The following is a 15,173-nucleotide window of genomic DNA, read 5'->3' on the forward strand; positions in this document are numbered from 1 at the left end:
AAACTCTAGTTGGCAGTCTCAGATCTAGGGTCAGTTTGCCCTCTCCCAATCCCAGAAAGTATCCAGTAGGGAGAAAAACACAAAACCAACCTTAGATCAGTAATCTTTGAAAGGTAGCAATGATCCCATGAAAACCCGCGATATCTACGGTTGACAGAGACGATTTCCCATCATTCTTTGCGGTGAGGCAAGGCATCATAAGAAAACGGCCATGTCGTGGTGCTAGCAAATTGGTGGAAGAACGAAAGAGCAATAATCTTTGTTAGAAGTGTACAAACAGGACTAAATAAAGTGGCTAGCTACTTTCCATATACTTTTGGAAGCTATATATTTATTTCCCACACTCAAATAAAAAGGAAGACGGTATGAGTGGTGGGACGCCCTACATCGGGAGTAAAATTAGCCTAATCTCGAAGGCCGAGATTCGCTATGAAGGAATTTTATACACAATTGACACCGAAAATTCGACTGTTGCTCTCGCCAAAGGTAAGCTAAAACATATACCTTGCAATCAAATAAGTCGATCAATTGAAAACACATTTTTTTTTTTTTTTTACTAGCAGTGGAGTGCAGGTATTTAGTCTGTCACTGTCAAATTGTTCACAATGCTAGTTAGCATAGCTAGTAGCTAGCTTTGTCGAATGCGTAATCATGCGTGTGGCTGGCTAGTTTAAGTTAGTATAACTAATTTAACTAGCCCGTTTCACTGCAGACGCTCTGGCCTGTTTCATTCATGCGTTGTTGGTGCATTGCTTAACTGACCGGTTAATCACTTCAGCTAACTTGCATGATGAGTTAGTAAACGTTAGCGGTTAATGTGGACGGGAAATCGGCTAGATAAAATGCTAACGACGTTGACCTTAATTTGATGGCTAGAAAGTGCAAGTTAACTAACTAGCGACAGTTCTATTGTTTCTCCAGTGGCAGCTGCCTGTTTGCACTGGTATGTGCATGCGCTCACTTGCATTCTTTGTTTACGTCCTGCACGGCGTTTCAATTTGTCAATACAAGACTGTACAATGAATGGTGGATGATCTTGCAGACAATCAATGAGATACACTGTTGTAATTTGTCCCTGCATTTGTTTATCCAAACAGTCCGCTCCTTTGGCACTGAGGACCGCCCTACTGACAGGCCAATTCCACCACGTGATGAAGTTTTTGAGTACATAATCTTCAGAGGGAGTGACATCAAGGACCTGACTGTTTGCGAGCCACCAAAAGCCACCAGCTCCCTGCCTCAGGACCCTGCCATTGTTCAAGTAAGCAGGACATTGATCTAGTCAATGATTCATTTGCAAATGTATTTGCTGTTTACATATTTAATATTTCTGTATGTGGTTGTCTAACATTTTGTTTTCCCCAGTCCTCTATTGGATCCACCAATGCTCCACCCCCATCATTCCAGTCTGTGGGCTCATATGCACCCTTTAGCAGCAGGGCTCCTGTCCCCCCTTACAGCCAGTTTAACCCAAGCCCCCTGGTGTCCCAGCAGTTTGGAGTTGTCGGTGGAGGTTGGTACATTCATCTTGTTGATTCGCCATTCTATCATCTCTGAGATGTCTGAAAAGAAGAATGATCTTGAAAGCTCTTGTATTGTCAGTGTGTAATGCAATGCTGTTGGAGCTAGTACATATCTGCCTCTCAATATCATGCAATTTTATGTTCTATGCGATATGTTGCTTGCAGTTAACATCAGTGGAGAACTGCACTTCTTGCATTATTATAATCACACAACCTGTCTTTGATCATGACTCTCAGTTCCATTGCATTACACAAGTAATTGTCGATAAACACAGCGCGTGTTTACGGAAGACGGAGGCACCACCTGTGCTAATTAGCTATCGAGCATGCTCCAAACACCTGTGTGTAACTGTAGAAGGTTGCCAGAAATGTGACACTGAAAAATACTGTTGGCTTCAACTGTGATAAAGCTGGTTAAAACAGTGTACAGTAAGTGTATATTTTGCAGTTGTGAAATTATTTTGAAAGTAAAGGGCATTGTTTCTACAACCGTATTGCAATTTATAATCGATTAATGTTTAAATTGAGTATTTGGGGCTCCCGAGTGGAGCAGAGGTCTAAGGCACTGCATGAGTGCTAGAGGTGTTACTACGGTCCCGGCTTCATGTGTGCCACAACCGGCCGTGGTCGGGAGTCCAATGGCACCGCTCGCACTTGGCCCGGCGTCGTCCGGGTTAGGGGAGGGTTTGGCCAGTGGGGCTTTACTTGACTCATCGCACTCTAGCGACTCTTTGTGGTGGGCCGGGTGCCTGCAGGCTCACCACGTATGCCAGTTGAACTGTTTCCTCCGACACATTGGTGCGGCTGGCTTCCGGGTTAAGCTGGTGGGTGTTAAATGTGGGACGCTAGCGTGCCACCCGTGGTGCACCCTACCAACAGCAGGTGCATTTCAAGAGCGGCAAATTTGAAACCAAATAAATGTCAAAATTCAAATTTTTCAAACATACAACTATCTTACACCCTTTGAAAGATAAACATCTCCTTAATCTAACCACGTTGTCCGATTTCAAAAAGGCTTTACGGCGAAAGCATAAAGTTAGATTATGTTAGGAGAGTACATTGACAATAGCTGTGTGTAATGTTTTGTCAATTCAAAGACAGGCGTCACCAAAACCATAAAACCAGCTAAAATGATGCACTAACCTTTTACAATCTCCATCAGATGATACTCCTAGGACATTATGTTAGACAATGCATGCATTTTTAGTTCTATCAAGTTCATATTTATATCCAAAAACAGCGTTTTACTATGGCGTTGATGTTCAGGAAATCGTTTCCCTTCAATAACCGGCAGTCAAGTCAGCACCACAAATTAAATAATTAAAATTAGAAAACATTGGTAAAATATTATATTGTCATTTAAAGAATTATAGATTTACATCTCTTGAACGCAATCGACTTGCCAGATTTAAAAATAACCTTACTGGGAAATCACACTTTGCAATAATCTGAGCACGGCGCCCAGAAAAATACGCTTTGCGATACAGACAAACGGCCATGTTGGAGAGATCTAAAATCGAAAATACTATGTAAATAATCCATTACCTTTGATTCTCTTCATTAGATGTCACTTCCAGGAATCCCAGGTCCATAACGAATGTAGTTTTGTTCAAAAAAGCTCATCATTTATGTCCAAAAAGCTCCGTGTTGTTAGCACATGATCTAAGCCCGCCGGACTTCACTTCATGAACGAGGGGGAAAAATATATTTACGTTCGTTCAAACATGTCAAATGTTGTATAGCATAAATCATTAGTGCCTTTTTTAACCAGAACATGAATAATATTCAAGGTGGACGAATGCATTCTCTTTTAAAACGTTTTGGAACGAGGGTACCCAACATGACCTCGCGCGCCAGAGTCTAATCGGCCATCACCGTTCCAAGGCTCTTGTTCGGTCAGATCTCATAGTAGAAGATTCAAAACACTTTGTAAAGGCTGGTGACATCTAGTGGAAGCAATAGGAAGTGCCAAAACATTAATCAGCCCCTGTGTGTTTCAATGGCATTGGCTTAAAGGTAATTCAACACATCAGGTATCCACTTCCTGTCAGAAAATGTCTCAGGGTTTTGCCTGCCAAATGAGTTCTGTTATACTCACAGACACCATTCAAACAGTTTTAGAAACTTTAGGGTGTGTTCTATCCATATATAATAAGTATATGCATATTCTAGTTACTGGGTAGGATTAGTAACCAGATTAAATCGGGTACGTTTTATTATGCAGCCGTGAAAATACTGCCCCCTAGCCCCAAAAGGTTAAGGAGCGCGGTTAGGCGGGTTATGTTTCAGTGGACGCATGACTTCGCCTCTCCCAAGCCCATTGGGGAGCTGCAGCGATGAACCAAGATCGAATAATTGGGGAGAAAAAGGGGGTAAAATAATATATTTATATTGCTTATTTGGCTGTGTTGGCTGCCAGAGCCAGTCTACCTTTGAATATATCATATAATGTCCTTGGACCTTAAAGAGTAACGGTATGCTCCTTAAGTGTTCATCTTGGGCTAACCCCTGCCTTGTCCTCTAGGTCGCACCAGTCCCCAGCTGGACCCTCTGAGGAAGAGCCCTTCCCTGGAGCAGGCAGTGCAGACTTCCCCCACCACAGTGGGACAAAGGAGCCCAGCTGGCCCATCAGCCAGGCCCATCACTACCCCGGGCAACCAGAAGCCTCCTGACATCCTGGAACAGAGGAGAGGTGAGGCTGGCAGGGGAGGCTGTAGCCAGGCTTTGCCTGAACATCCACAATACACTGCTGTCACAGAGACTAGTCTACATTGCCTGTTTAGAACAATTGCTTGATTGCCTATCTTTCTAAGTGAAGCACCTGGCCATATGGCTTTCTAGTTTAGAATATTGTTGGTCTTGACTGATATGCCAAAATAATTGCGAGTTTGGTCCTTTTATTTTGTGCTGTTTAGGCCCTGAGGTTCAGAAAATACCCAGACCAGATTCTGAGCAAGGTGGTGGCGACAACCGGAATAACCGTCAATGTGGTGAGTTGGTTCTCATGAAATACCAGTGTACTTGTTAACCTGTAAGCTCTTGCCCTGGCTTCTGTTGTACACTGTCTTACTGGTGTTAATGTGCCCATGTTTTTCTGTCAAGATAAGATCTATACGGATTCAAACAAAATATAATTTAAATGCTGCTTTGCTATTGTTTGTCTGACTCTGCTGTCTTCCCAGCCGGTGGTCCTCCCCCTCAGCGCCGTGGTCGTGGAGGTGGTCACCGTGGAAGAGGCCGCTTCAACCCACACAGGGACGGTCCCATGAAGTTTGATCAAGACTTTGACTTTGAAACTGCTAACGCTCAGTTCAACAAGGAGGAGATTGAAAAAGAGTTTCAGAGTAAACTCAAACTGAAAGGTACTATTTGTAATTATTATAGCATGTTCCATGCAGCAGTAATGGCATGGCCTAGCCTGGGTTCCTACCTAAATTCCCAGGCTGCCACTGTTGACTTGGAACTTGTCAATGTTTTGTGTACTCTTTTTATCCTCTTAGCTTAATCCAAGTTTATGAAGAAAATTGTTTACCCCTTTTTAATTGTCTGTCATAGATGACAAGCCTGATAAACCAGAGAAGGCTCTTAATGGAGATGAGAAGGCAGATTCTGGAGTGGAGACCCAGAACAGTGAAGGCAATGCTGAGGAAGAGGAACCTGTGGTGGCCAACGTTTACTACGACAAGACTAAGTCCTTCTTTGACAACATCTCTTCTGATGATACAAGGCATGTCCCTTTTGCTCTCCAATTTTTCTATTTTTATTTGTGCTTTGTGGTATTGATAGTGTCTCATACTAATGGAAATCCAAAGCATGTCGGTTAGTCTTTGGCATTAAAGGTCTCATTTTGTATTTACAGGAAAGCAGCTGAGCGATCTGGAGGTTCAGGATTCCCAAGAAGGCAGACTTGGGCTGAGGAGAGGAGGATGAATTCGGAGACCTTTGGCATCCCACTGAGGCACAACCGAGGCCGAGGAGGCTTCAGAGGAAGTCGTGGTGGCATGGGCTTCCGTGGGGGCAGAGGGCGTGCCATGAGCAGAGGTTCCTTTGGACCCCCCCACGGGGCCCCACCCGGCTTCAGGGGAGGATTCCGAGGAGGCAGCAGAGGTGGCCGGGAGTTTGTTGAATATGAATACAGGGTAAATCATTCCTTACCATTTGGTTTACACCACATGTAAAAATGTTGTGGACAACCCAACATCAGAGATAATGCAAGTAAAGTTCAATATGATGCAAGTCTTTGTCTCAATATTAAAGGCTGGATGCGTGTTCAAGTCTAAACATGTTTTGCTTTATTCCAGAAGGATAACAAAGTGGCTGCGTAGTGCACCGGAGAGATGGATCCACCAAGAATTGTAGCCCTTCATGGTCCAGAAATTTTTGTCAAAAAGAATGATGACATACTCTGTAAATTTGCCACCAGCACTGGGGTTGACTGCTTGATTTCAACGGGTGTGAATGCAGTTTCTTTACCAATTTCATTTTTTTTTTTCCCAAAAATACAACAGAGGATTATAATGTGCTTTTGAAAATTTGAGCATTGTTTGATATTATACAGTAATCAGAGGGACAAGAACTTGTGTAAATATCGTACTCCAGTGGAATTATTCAGTATTTTTGCATCTATTTGAGTTCCTTTCTTACTAAAATTGTATTTGATAATGTTCTGTTGTGTAAAGATGTATGCAGAAGCCCGCTGATACTGTGAGTACTTTGATCACTGAAAAATAGCTTTATTTTTTGGGATATATCCTGCAATGTACCTTAGGAGCACTAAAATCCTACATAGCCTGTCGGGGTCACAGTTTTTGTTTTTTTATATTCTCCTAGTGTACATCTTCGTAGCCGTTTATCCCGTGTTTTGACGTTCTGCTGTACTTTGCCAAGTTTCTTAGAGAAACTATTGTTTCAGTGTTCCTGCTAAAAGACTAAAATGTAAATGTTCTTGGGGTACATCAAGTAGATAAGTGGTTTACATCATAGGCTCACTTTTGTTGTAGAGATCCTGCTTTCAAATTAAGGTGTTCAGTTCAGACCTTTAACATAAGCTATTTATACAAGCTTGGAGTAGGTCAGACATCCTGAAAACACTTTGGATTTTGGAGCGTTTTCACTTATCGGGATAATGTTTTATAATCTTACTGAATATTGAATGAATGTATTTCTACTGCATCACGCTGTTATTTCTGCCCCAAAGATATTGTGTGGTTGCCACTTAACTTCTGGTTTTAGAAATGCATATGAATGAATTGATTCAGAGCTGTTGGGATGTTTTCTCTACCCCTAAGCATGACCTGTGGTTCCCAACACCGGCTAATGCTGGTCGCCAACTACTGGTCATGTTGGGAAGGACTGCAGTCTTTGTGATTCAGTGATGGGGTGCGCTGCACATATTTGCTCCTGCATATTTTTGTTAAATGTAGTGTTGGTGACTATTGCCCTTTTTAGTGTAGTCAAAGGAGGCTTTTCTGCAACAATCATGGCTGAACTTGGAGCATCAGTCATTAGAAATGTCTATCTAGCCTTCTCCATCTCCCCAGTGCTTGAATATGAAATAACTGCCATGTTTTAACTAGCTGCTTAACAAGTGTCTATGGAATTAAATCATTGTTGACCTCTAAATGTTTGCCCTGCAAGAGAAGATGTCTGCTTCTGGCCTCGACTGCTGTGTAACCAGATTGATCTTGTCCCCAGACTGGGAGCATTGGGCTACTTATTCTGTTTGTTTCAAAACAATTTGCAATTCAAGTGTTACTGATGTATGTTGACATTTCTCTAGCAGACAGTCTTGCTTTACCTGATGGTCTATTGGCATGCTTGCTCCTTGTATGGTGTTGCAGCTGAAACAACAATCTGGTGTGCTCAACTCTAAACAGAAAGATGCTGGTGTTTTTTGTTTTTCAGTCCCACTAATGCAACTTCAGTGAGTAATAGTATCATTCACCAGCTGTATTGACATTGTAGTAGCATGGCACAGAAGTGATTCTAACTCAAGCTTGTCCTGAAAAAAGAAATTGAGGATTACACATCTATTTGTTGAAGTGACAAAATATGTTGGGGGAGAGTAAAGGGCTGTATAACTTGGGAAAAATCTTCATTCAGCCATCAGAGATAATTTTCTTCACAACTAGGTTTGAGTATACGTTCATAGATTTACATGAGGTTGAAGGAAACAAATTCACTTGTTGGAAGAAGTTAGATGAAAAGTAGTGAAGTTACTCCAGGCCTTAAAACCAATCTACTAAGCTTCTGGAAGAATTCCTAGTGATCCAATTCCAGCATTTGTAATAAACCGCATCGGTGCTTTAAGCTTGCTATGTTTGTCCCTTTCCCTATGCTTGTGGAAGTCTATTGAGCACTGTCTATTGTCCAGCACTTGCAGTTTGGAGGATTGTCCATAAAATCATACCTCTTGAAGCGATTCAGATTTTTAATGGGATATTTTCTTTTTATAAGATAAAGGGATGTGAACTGGATGTTGAGGCCAGCGGTTAATGCGGGTGGGTTTTTCAGATGTTCTCACTTTTTGTCAGTATGTTTGGGAGTGGTCATGCATTTATCTTTCTCTCAATTGACCTACAGTATGATGACAATATGTAAGATGTACTATTTGAAAACACTACAAGATAAACCTGATCTAGAACATAAAACATGTTGGGCAGCTAGGCCAATATATCCTGTAGTTCATAAATGTGCAGTTTGACTGAATTGTTGTACAGATTGATAATACAGATCAATGTATGGCAGCCTTAGCCTCGTATGAATCATCCTGATCCGTGAGCTCGTGAGATCAGGATGGCTTGTACGGGGCTATGGCAGCCTTGCCTTGTGATTAAACACAAAATAATGACTCCGAACAAGGATTATACACAGGAGCCTGGGCAGTTGCAATAACCACATCGGTGTAAGGTCCAGAGCTAATTTGAGATTTCAAACAGTACATATTACCTACATATTGCTGTAAAGTTTTGATTACATTAGTTACTCCTTCTGACCTCTGGAATAATAAAGCCAGATATTGTTTCTAAATAAAGCAGTTGAACAGCATGGTGTACTTCAAGTGGGCTCACCCTCTGCAGATAGGTTTTTACTCTATAAAAATAAACAATTGTTCAATAGCCATCTCCTTGTTTTTATTATATTGACAGTTGAGTTGCTTTCCAAGAATTGTGTACACTACAAGTTCTACACTACTCAGTTAACATATTTTTCAAGATTTTAGGAGAAATGTAGTTATTGCCTTCTAGCAAACCTTCCAGGCACATAGCATTTGTGTATGTCCATGTTTTATAATTACTTTTTGGGGCTCTAACTTCAGTTACTATTTGAAATGTTTATGGTCATGGTATTTTCTAGAGAAGGGGGAACATGTATATGTAGTTTGAAAATGTATTTGAGTTAGTTTTTATAGACATGCTTCTGTGGAAAGCATTGGGTTGACTTTTTCTGAAGTTTCAGTAGTTTGTTTACAAATATTAGATTTTGACATGCGCACTAGCACGGGCAGGGCCGTTTTTTCACTTCGCTCCCTAGCTACTTCTCGTCCTACTCCTGTCCAAAACAACTGGATAGATAAACGCGATATAGCAGGAAGCATCAATTAGCCTATCCACAGGTTAGCAGGAGTCTATATCAGGGTAAGGACACGGGAATATGGATTGAAATTGAACGTTTCCACTAGCCACAAAGCCAGGATGGCTATATCGTAAAAATCCTGAAAACAAAAATTGGCTTTTGGGTCATAATTTAAGGTTCGGGTTAGGCATAAGATTAGCAGTGTGGTTATGATATGGAACGCCGTTTTGGTTTTAAAGCACGTGGTCAAAACGCGATCTTTTTAATGCTATGTGTGTAAAGTAAACAGGTGCAGGCTCTAAATTAACGCCTACATGCGTCAAATAAGCGCGTGCAAATGTGCTTGCAGGCGGTTTAACATGTGCTAAATAAACGACTGCAAGCGGTCCTGCGCACGTCAAATTAACGCCTACAGCTGCTATACACCCACACACGCTAATTTAACGCGTTCTTTAATATGCTAATTTTACTAGCCAATTTCCCTAGCTTCTCCTTTCAAACAGATTTCACAGTTTGAAGGAACTTCCTTTTCCACTGCAAACAGAGTTTGAACCTTTACAAGGTAACGCTTTTGTCTTTGAAATTTGTTACTGAATCGTAAAGTTTATCAGCTAGTTTACAGTGGAAGGATCGGTTTCTCATCACTGGCTATAAAATGCAGCTAACATTAATCTAGCACCAGGATCAGCAGTGCTTAGCATAAGCTAAGTCAGATACTTGCTAACTAATTTAGCTAACGCCGGTAGCCTCGAACCTCGGCCATATTATATTGTAATGACCGGACTAGATCATAAAGGAACAATTGTCCAGACAGAGGATTTAGTTTACGAATTGACGGTTTATTAACCCAACTTCACACAGGCTACTGTTTGGCCGTAGCCCATGCCAAATAAATGAAGGATACCCCTATAAAACAACCGTGACATTCTCTTGTGAAGCCCAGACGTAAGAGAAAGAACAATGGCTAAACCTGGTCTTAAACTTGCAATGCTCCATCCCCCTGCCCACCCACGCCACCACCAGGATGCCCGGCATCAGAACATTCCAGGCATTCCCATGATTGGCAGATAGCAGGTTGATTGGCATGTCGGACCCTGCGAACACTGGGTACTGTTAAGTACAACACAACTAACTAATAGCCTAACACAACACACAGCTGTCTGTGCGGGTTGCTACAATATCATATATACTGCTCAAAAAAATAAAGGGAACACTTAAACAACACATCCTAGATCTGAATGAAAGAAATAATCTTATTAAATACTTTTTTCTTTACATAGTTGAATGTGCTGACAACAGAATCACACAAAAATAATCAATGGAAATCCAATTTATCAACCCATGGAGGTCTGGATTTGGAGTCACACTCAAAATTAAAGTGGAAAACCACACTACAGGCTGATCCAACTTTGATGGAATGTCCTTAAAACAAGTCAAAATGAGGCTCAGTAGTGTGTGTTGCCTCCACGTGCCTGTATGACCTCCCTACAACGCCTGGGCATGCTCCTGATGAGGTGGCGGATGGTCTCCTGAGGGATCTCCTCCCAGACCTAGACTAAAGCATCCGCCAACTCCTGGACAGTCTGTGGTGCAACGTGGCGTTGGTGGATGGAGCGAGACATGATGTCCCAGATGTGCTCAATTGGATTCAGGTCTGGGGAACGGGCGGGCCAGTCCATAGCATCAATGCCTTCCTCTTGCAGGAACTGCTGACACACTCCAGCCACATGAGGTCAAGCATTGTCTTGCATTAGGAGGAACCCAGGGCCAACCGCACCAGCATATGGTCTCACAAGGGGTCTGAGGATCTCTTCTCGGTACCTAATGGCAGTCAGGCTACCTCTGGCGAGCTCATGGAGGGCTGTGCGGCCCCCCAAAGAAATGCCACCCTACACCATGACTGACCCACCGCCAAACCGGTCATGCTGGAGGATGTTGCAGGCAGCAGAACGTTCTCCACGGCGTCTCCAGACTCTGTCACGTCTGTCACGTGCTCAGTGTGAACCTGCTTTCATCTGTGAAGAGCACAGGGCGCCAGTGGCGAATTTGCCAATCTTGGTGTTCTCTGGCAAATGCCAAACGTCCTGCACGGTGTTGGGCTGTAAGCACTACCCCCAGCTGTGGACGTCGGGCCCTCATACCACCCTCATGGAGTCTGTTTCTGACCGTTTGAGTAGACATGCACATTTGTGGCCTGCTGGAGGTTATTTTGCAGGGCTCTGGCAGTGCTTCTCCTGCTCCTCCTTGCACAAAGGCGGAGGTAGCGGTCCTGCTGCTGGGTTGTTGCCCTCCTACGGCCTCCTCCACGTCTCCTGATGTACTGGCCTGTCTCCTGGTAGCGCCTCCATGCTCTGGACACTACGCTGACAGACACAGCAAACCTTCTTGCCACAGCTCGAATTGATGTGACATCCTGGATGAGCTGCACTACCTGAGCCACTTGTGTGGGTTGTAGACTCCGTCTCATGCTACCCCTAGAGTGAAAGCACTGCCAGCATTCAAAAGTGACCAAAACATCAGCCAGGAAGCATAGGAACTGAGAAGTGGTCTGTGGTTACCACCTGCAGAACCACTCCTTTATTGGGGGTGTCTTGCTAATTGCCTATAATTTCCACCTGTTGTCTATTCCATTTGCACTTCAGCATGTGAAATGTATTGTCAATCAGTGTTGCTTCCTAAGTGGACAGTTTGATTTCACAGAAGTGTGATTGACTAGGAGTTACATTGTGTTGTTTAAGTGTTCCCTTTATTTTTTTGAGCAGTGTAGTTAGCCTCAAACTTTGCCCGGTCACACTAATAGCCGCAGTGAACGACAACGTCTTGTGTTTTATTAAAAGCCCTGCTGAAAATACATGTAAACTATAACAGCCACGGAAACATTGGACTGTGTTAATACTGTAATGAAACAGGGAGAGAGCAGGTCTCGAACCCTCAACCTTCTAGCCCGAAGTCCAGCGCGCTATCGACTGTGCGGCAGAGTCGATTTCCGCGTTTATAAACCCAGGGTCGTTACAATACTGTAGCGACCCGCACAGACAGTTGTGCTCAGCTCCAACAGTTCCCAGTGGGGGCTCCCATGGAGAGGGTGGGAGTGGATGTAGTTGGGCCGTTCCCCACCACAGACAGTGGAAACCGCTGGGTGCTCACAGCTATGGACTATTTCACAAAATGGCCTGAGGCCTATGCTCTGCCTGACCAGGAGGCAGAGACCATCGTCGACGCCCTGACAGCGGGAATGTTCAGCAGGTTTGGAGCTGCGGAGTCCATCCACAGCGACCAAGGCAGAAACTTTGAGTCCCGTGTGTTCGCCACCATGTGTGAGAGGCTGGGTATGCACAAGACCCGCACTACTCCTCTCCATCCTCAAAGTGATGGCCTTGTGGAGCGCTTCAACAAAACGCTTGGACAGCAGCTGGCCATCGTCTCTGCCAAACACCAGCGTGACTGGGACAAGCACCTGCCTATGGTCCTCATGGCATGCCGTTCCGCTGTCCAAGACTCCACCTCCTGCACGCCTGCCCTCCTCATGCTGGGGAGAGAGATCCGCACCCCTGCGGAGATGGCGTTTGGTCGGCCCCTGGATAGCCCTCATGTTCCCCCGGGGCCGGAGTATGCCCGGAGACTCCAGGACCGCCTGGAGACAGCCCACAACTTCGCCAGAGAGCAGCTGGTGAATGCAGGTGTGAGTCAGAAGAGGAACTATGACGTGCACACCCGGGGAAGGCACTTTGTGGCTGGGGAGCTGGTCTGGGTCTACAGCCCCCTAAGGAAAAAAGGCAGATGCCCCAAGTTGGACAGTCACTGGGTGGGGCCCTGCAGCGTCCTGGAGAGGGTAGGGGAGGTTGTGTACCGGGTGCAGCTTCCTTCCAGGGGGAGAAAGGTGGCACTGCACCGGGACAGGTTAGCCCCATACAGAGGGGCCGCTTCTCCCCAAACCCCAGGGACCCCCACAAGTCCCCTCTCTGGCAATGACATTCTCCAGGCACCCACCCCCAGGTGCCGTCGGCAAGGCTCCAGACGGCCCACTCCCCCTGTCTCCCTCCCTGTGTCACCGCGTGGTTCCCCGGTGCCACGGACTGTATTCCCCGTTCCCGCTTTCTTGTTTCCCATATCCCTTCCTTCATCCCCTGGGTCCCAGAGGGGCAGCCCCCTGCCACGGATGGAGCCCCCTGTTTCACATCTGGACACTCTGCGACCATCACGGCCACGCAGGCAAAGTAGACCTCCGGGTCGCTTCAGAGACTTTGTTTGTTCCCTCTGGGACGAGGGACTTTGTGGTGGGGGGGCTGTGTAGCGACCCGCACAGACAGTTGTGGGTTATGTGTTAGGCTATTAGTGGGTTGTGTCGTACTTACCAGTGTTCGCGGGGTCATGCCAATCAACCTGCTATCTGCCAATCACGGGAATGCCTGGAATGTTCTGATACCGGGCAGCCTGGTGGTTGGCGGAGTGGCGTGGAGGGGCGTTGGGCAGGTGGATGGAGCATTGGAAGTTAAGACCGGGTTTAGCCATTGTTCTCTCTCTTACGTCTGGGCTTCACAAGAGAAGGTCACGGTTGGTTTGTAGTGTACCTTTCATTTATTTGGCGTGGGCTACGGCCAAACAGTAGCCTGTGTTAAGTTGGGTTAATAAACCGTCCATTCGTTAACTCCATCCTCTGTCTGGACAATTGTTCCTTCATGATCTAGTGAGGTCATTACAATACTATCAAGGTAAATTACATACTAGCAAGATTGTTGCTTGAATGCAGGGCCAGGCATACGTAGATTCAACGGAGATGCTCAAAATCCTGGTAGTTCTTGATTTTTGGACTATTGTCTTTATTTTGCTTTATCATTGACTTAATTTGTAAGTCGCTCTGGATAAGAGCATCTGCTAAATGACTTAAATGTAAATGTTAAGACAAGCTACCTAAATGTGACTTATCGGCTAGTACTGAAGCAGGACATGTTTTTGAGTTACGTTTTTAGCCCAAAGCCTTGTATTTAAGCAAAACAACAACTTAAGGTAGGCAACTTCTTCAGCCTGACTGGCTTTCGTTTAAATGCTAGCGTTAGCTGCGCTAGCTCGGTATTAGCATGAACACAGAAAAGCTCACATATAGCAATTTTGGCTAGTGACAACCTTGTAAAACCTTTGCTAACGTTACATGTCAGCTTTCGAACAGAGTAGACTTTAATGTGCACGTTCACTTTTTGAATATTTATATTCCATCGAAGCTTATTTGGGTAAAATAACTTCAGGCATATACCCAGTACTTCTTCAAAGGAATAGGGTTCCCATTCCTTCTGCTTTATTTTCACACAATTGTGTCTTGCAGAAGGGAACATTGAAGGGGAGTTTGGAGTGGGCAAGGGGGAGGCTGAAGACCTGATTCATCAAGTATCATTTAATTCAGGTGATTCTCACCTGGTTGGCATGCATGCACAACATGACAAGGTATGCAACGTTAAGCCCAATCAAATAGCCAATGTTATTAAAACATGCATCCCAAATACAGTCAAGCAGTGTTTGTCAGTTGTGTTAATGTTATGAACTACAAACAATCTATGGTTCTTGGAGTCAATAAATCAATTGAAAGTGACTACAATTAGACATTTTAAAACTGTGCCAGTAAAGATGACAAAAGTAATGTGCTCTTTACATTTTTTCCAGACACTTTAATCTGACACTCTTGTTAATGTTTGACGTCAGGCAAAACGTCTTCAGCCACCGTAGGACGGAGAGCCTCTGGTTGGCATTTGACGGCAGTGTCTGTACCAGGAAAGGAAGTTAGAAGATAGGGCCCCATGATATCGAAGTTTCTTACCATTTCCACTGCAGCCCAGTTGATATCGATTTTAAAAACCTAGAACAATAGATTGTGTAGCACAATGTACAACTCCAGTTTGCCTATTGTCACAACAAATGTCAATTATACATTTTTACATACGTCAGAGTGCATTTTATTTTATAGCTCTGCTTTCAACGCCATCCTGACCTAGAAACTGGTTAGCAGACTCAGGGTTCTGGGTGTAAATTCTGTAATAACAAATTTAGATTTTTTTACATTATCATGAGAATGTGTATCCCCAG

The 15,173-nt window shown here is 44.2% G+C and overlaps 1 protein-coding gene and 1 long non-coding RNA gene across 3 annotated transcripts; both read left to right on the forward strand.

The window, feature by feature from the left end:
* The first annotated feature begins 166 nt into the window (after positions 1-166).
* Positions 167-8,641, forward strand: LOC106587566 (protein LSM14 homolog A). 2 transcript variants are annotated; one of them, XM_014176077.3, is made up of 9 exons: positions 167-486; positions 1,098-1,261; positions 1,366-1,513; positions 4,048-4,215; positions 4,439-4,513; positions 4,706-4,885; positions 5,079-5,250; positions 5,383-5,662; positions 5,825-8,641. In XM_014176077.3, the coding sequence occupies exons 1-9, from the start codon at positions 366-368 to the stop codon at positions 5,846-5,848; spliced, it is 1,332 nt and encodes a 443-aa protein (XP_014031552.1). In that variant the 5' UTR covers positions 167-365; the 3' UTR covers positions 5,849-8,641. The 2 variants fall into 2 exon arrangements, with proteins under 2 accessions (XP_014031552.1, XP_014031553.1); XM_014176078.3 differs by having other exon boundaries at positions 5,828-8,641.
* Positions 8,642-9,029: 388 nt separating this feature from the next.
* LOC106587584 (uncharacterized) lies at positions 9,030-14,998 on the forward strand. Its single transcript, XR_001324468.3, has 3 exons — positions 9,030-9,160; positions 14,419-14,537; positions 14,754-14,998. It is a non-coding gene; the product is annotated as an uncharacterized LOC106587584 (long non-coding RNA).
* Positions 14,999-15,173: the final 175 nt, after the last annotated feature.

The sequence above is a fragment of the Salmo salar genome, chromosome 26 (genome assembly GCF_965601325.2).
Source record: "Salmo salar chromosome 26, fSalSal1, whole genome shotgun sequence".
Lineage (NCBI taxonomy): Eukaryota > Metazoa > Chordata > Actinopteri > Salmoniformes > Salmonidae > Salmo > Salmo salar.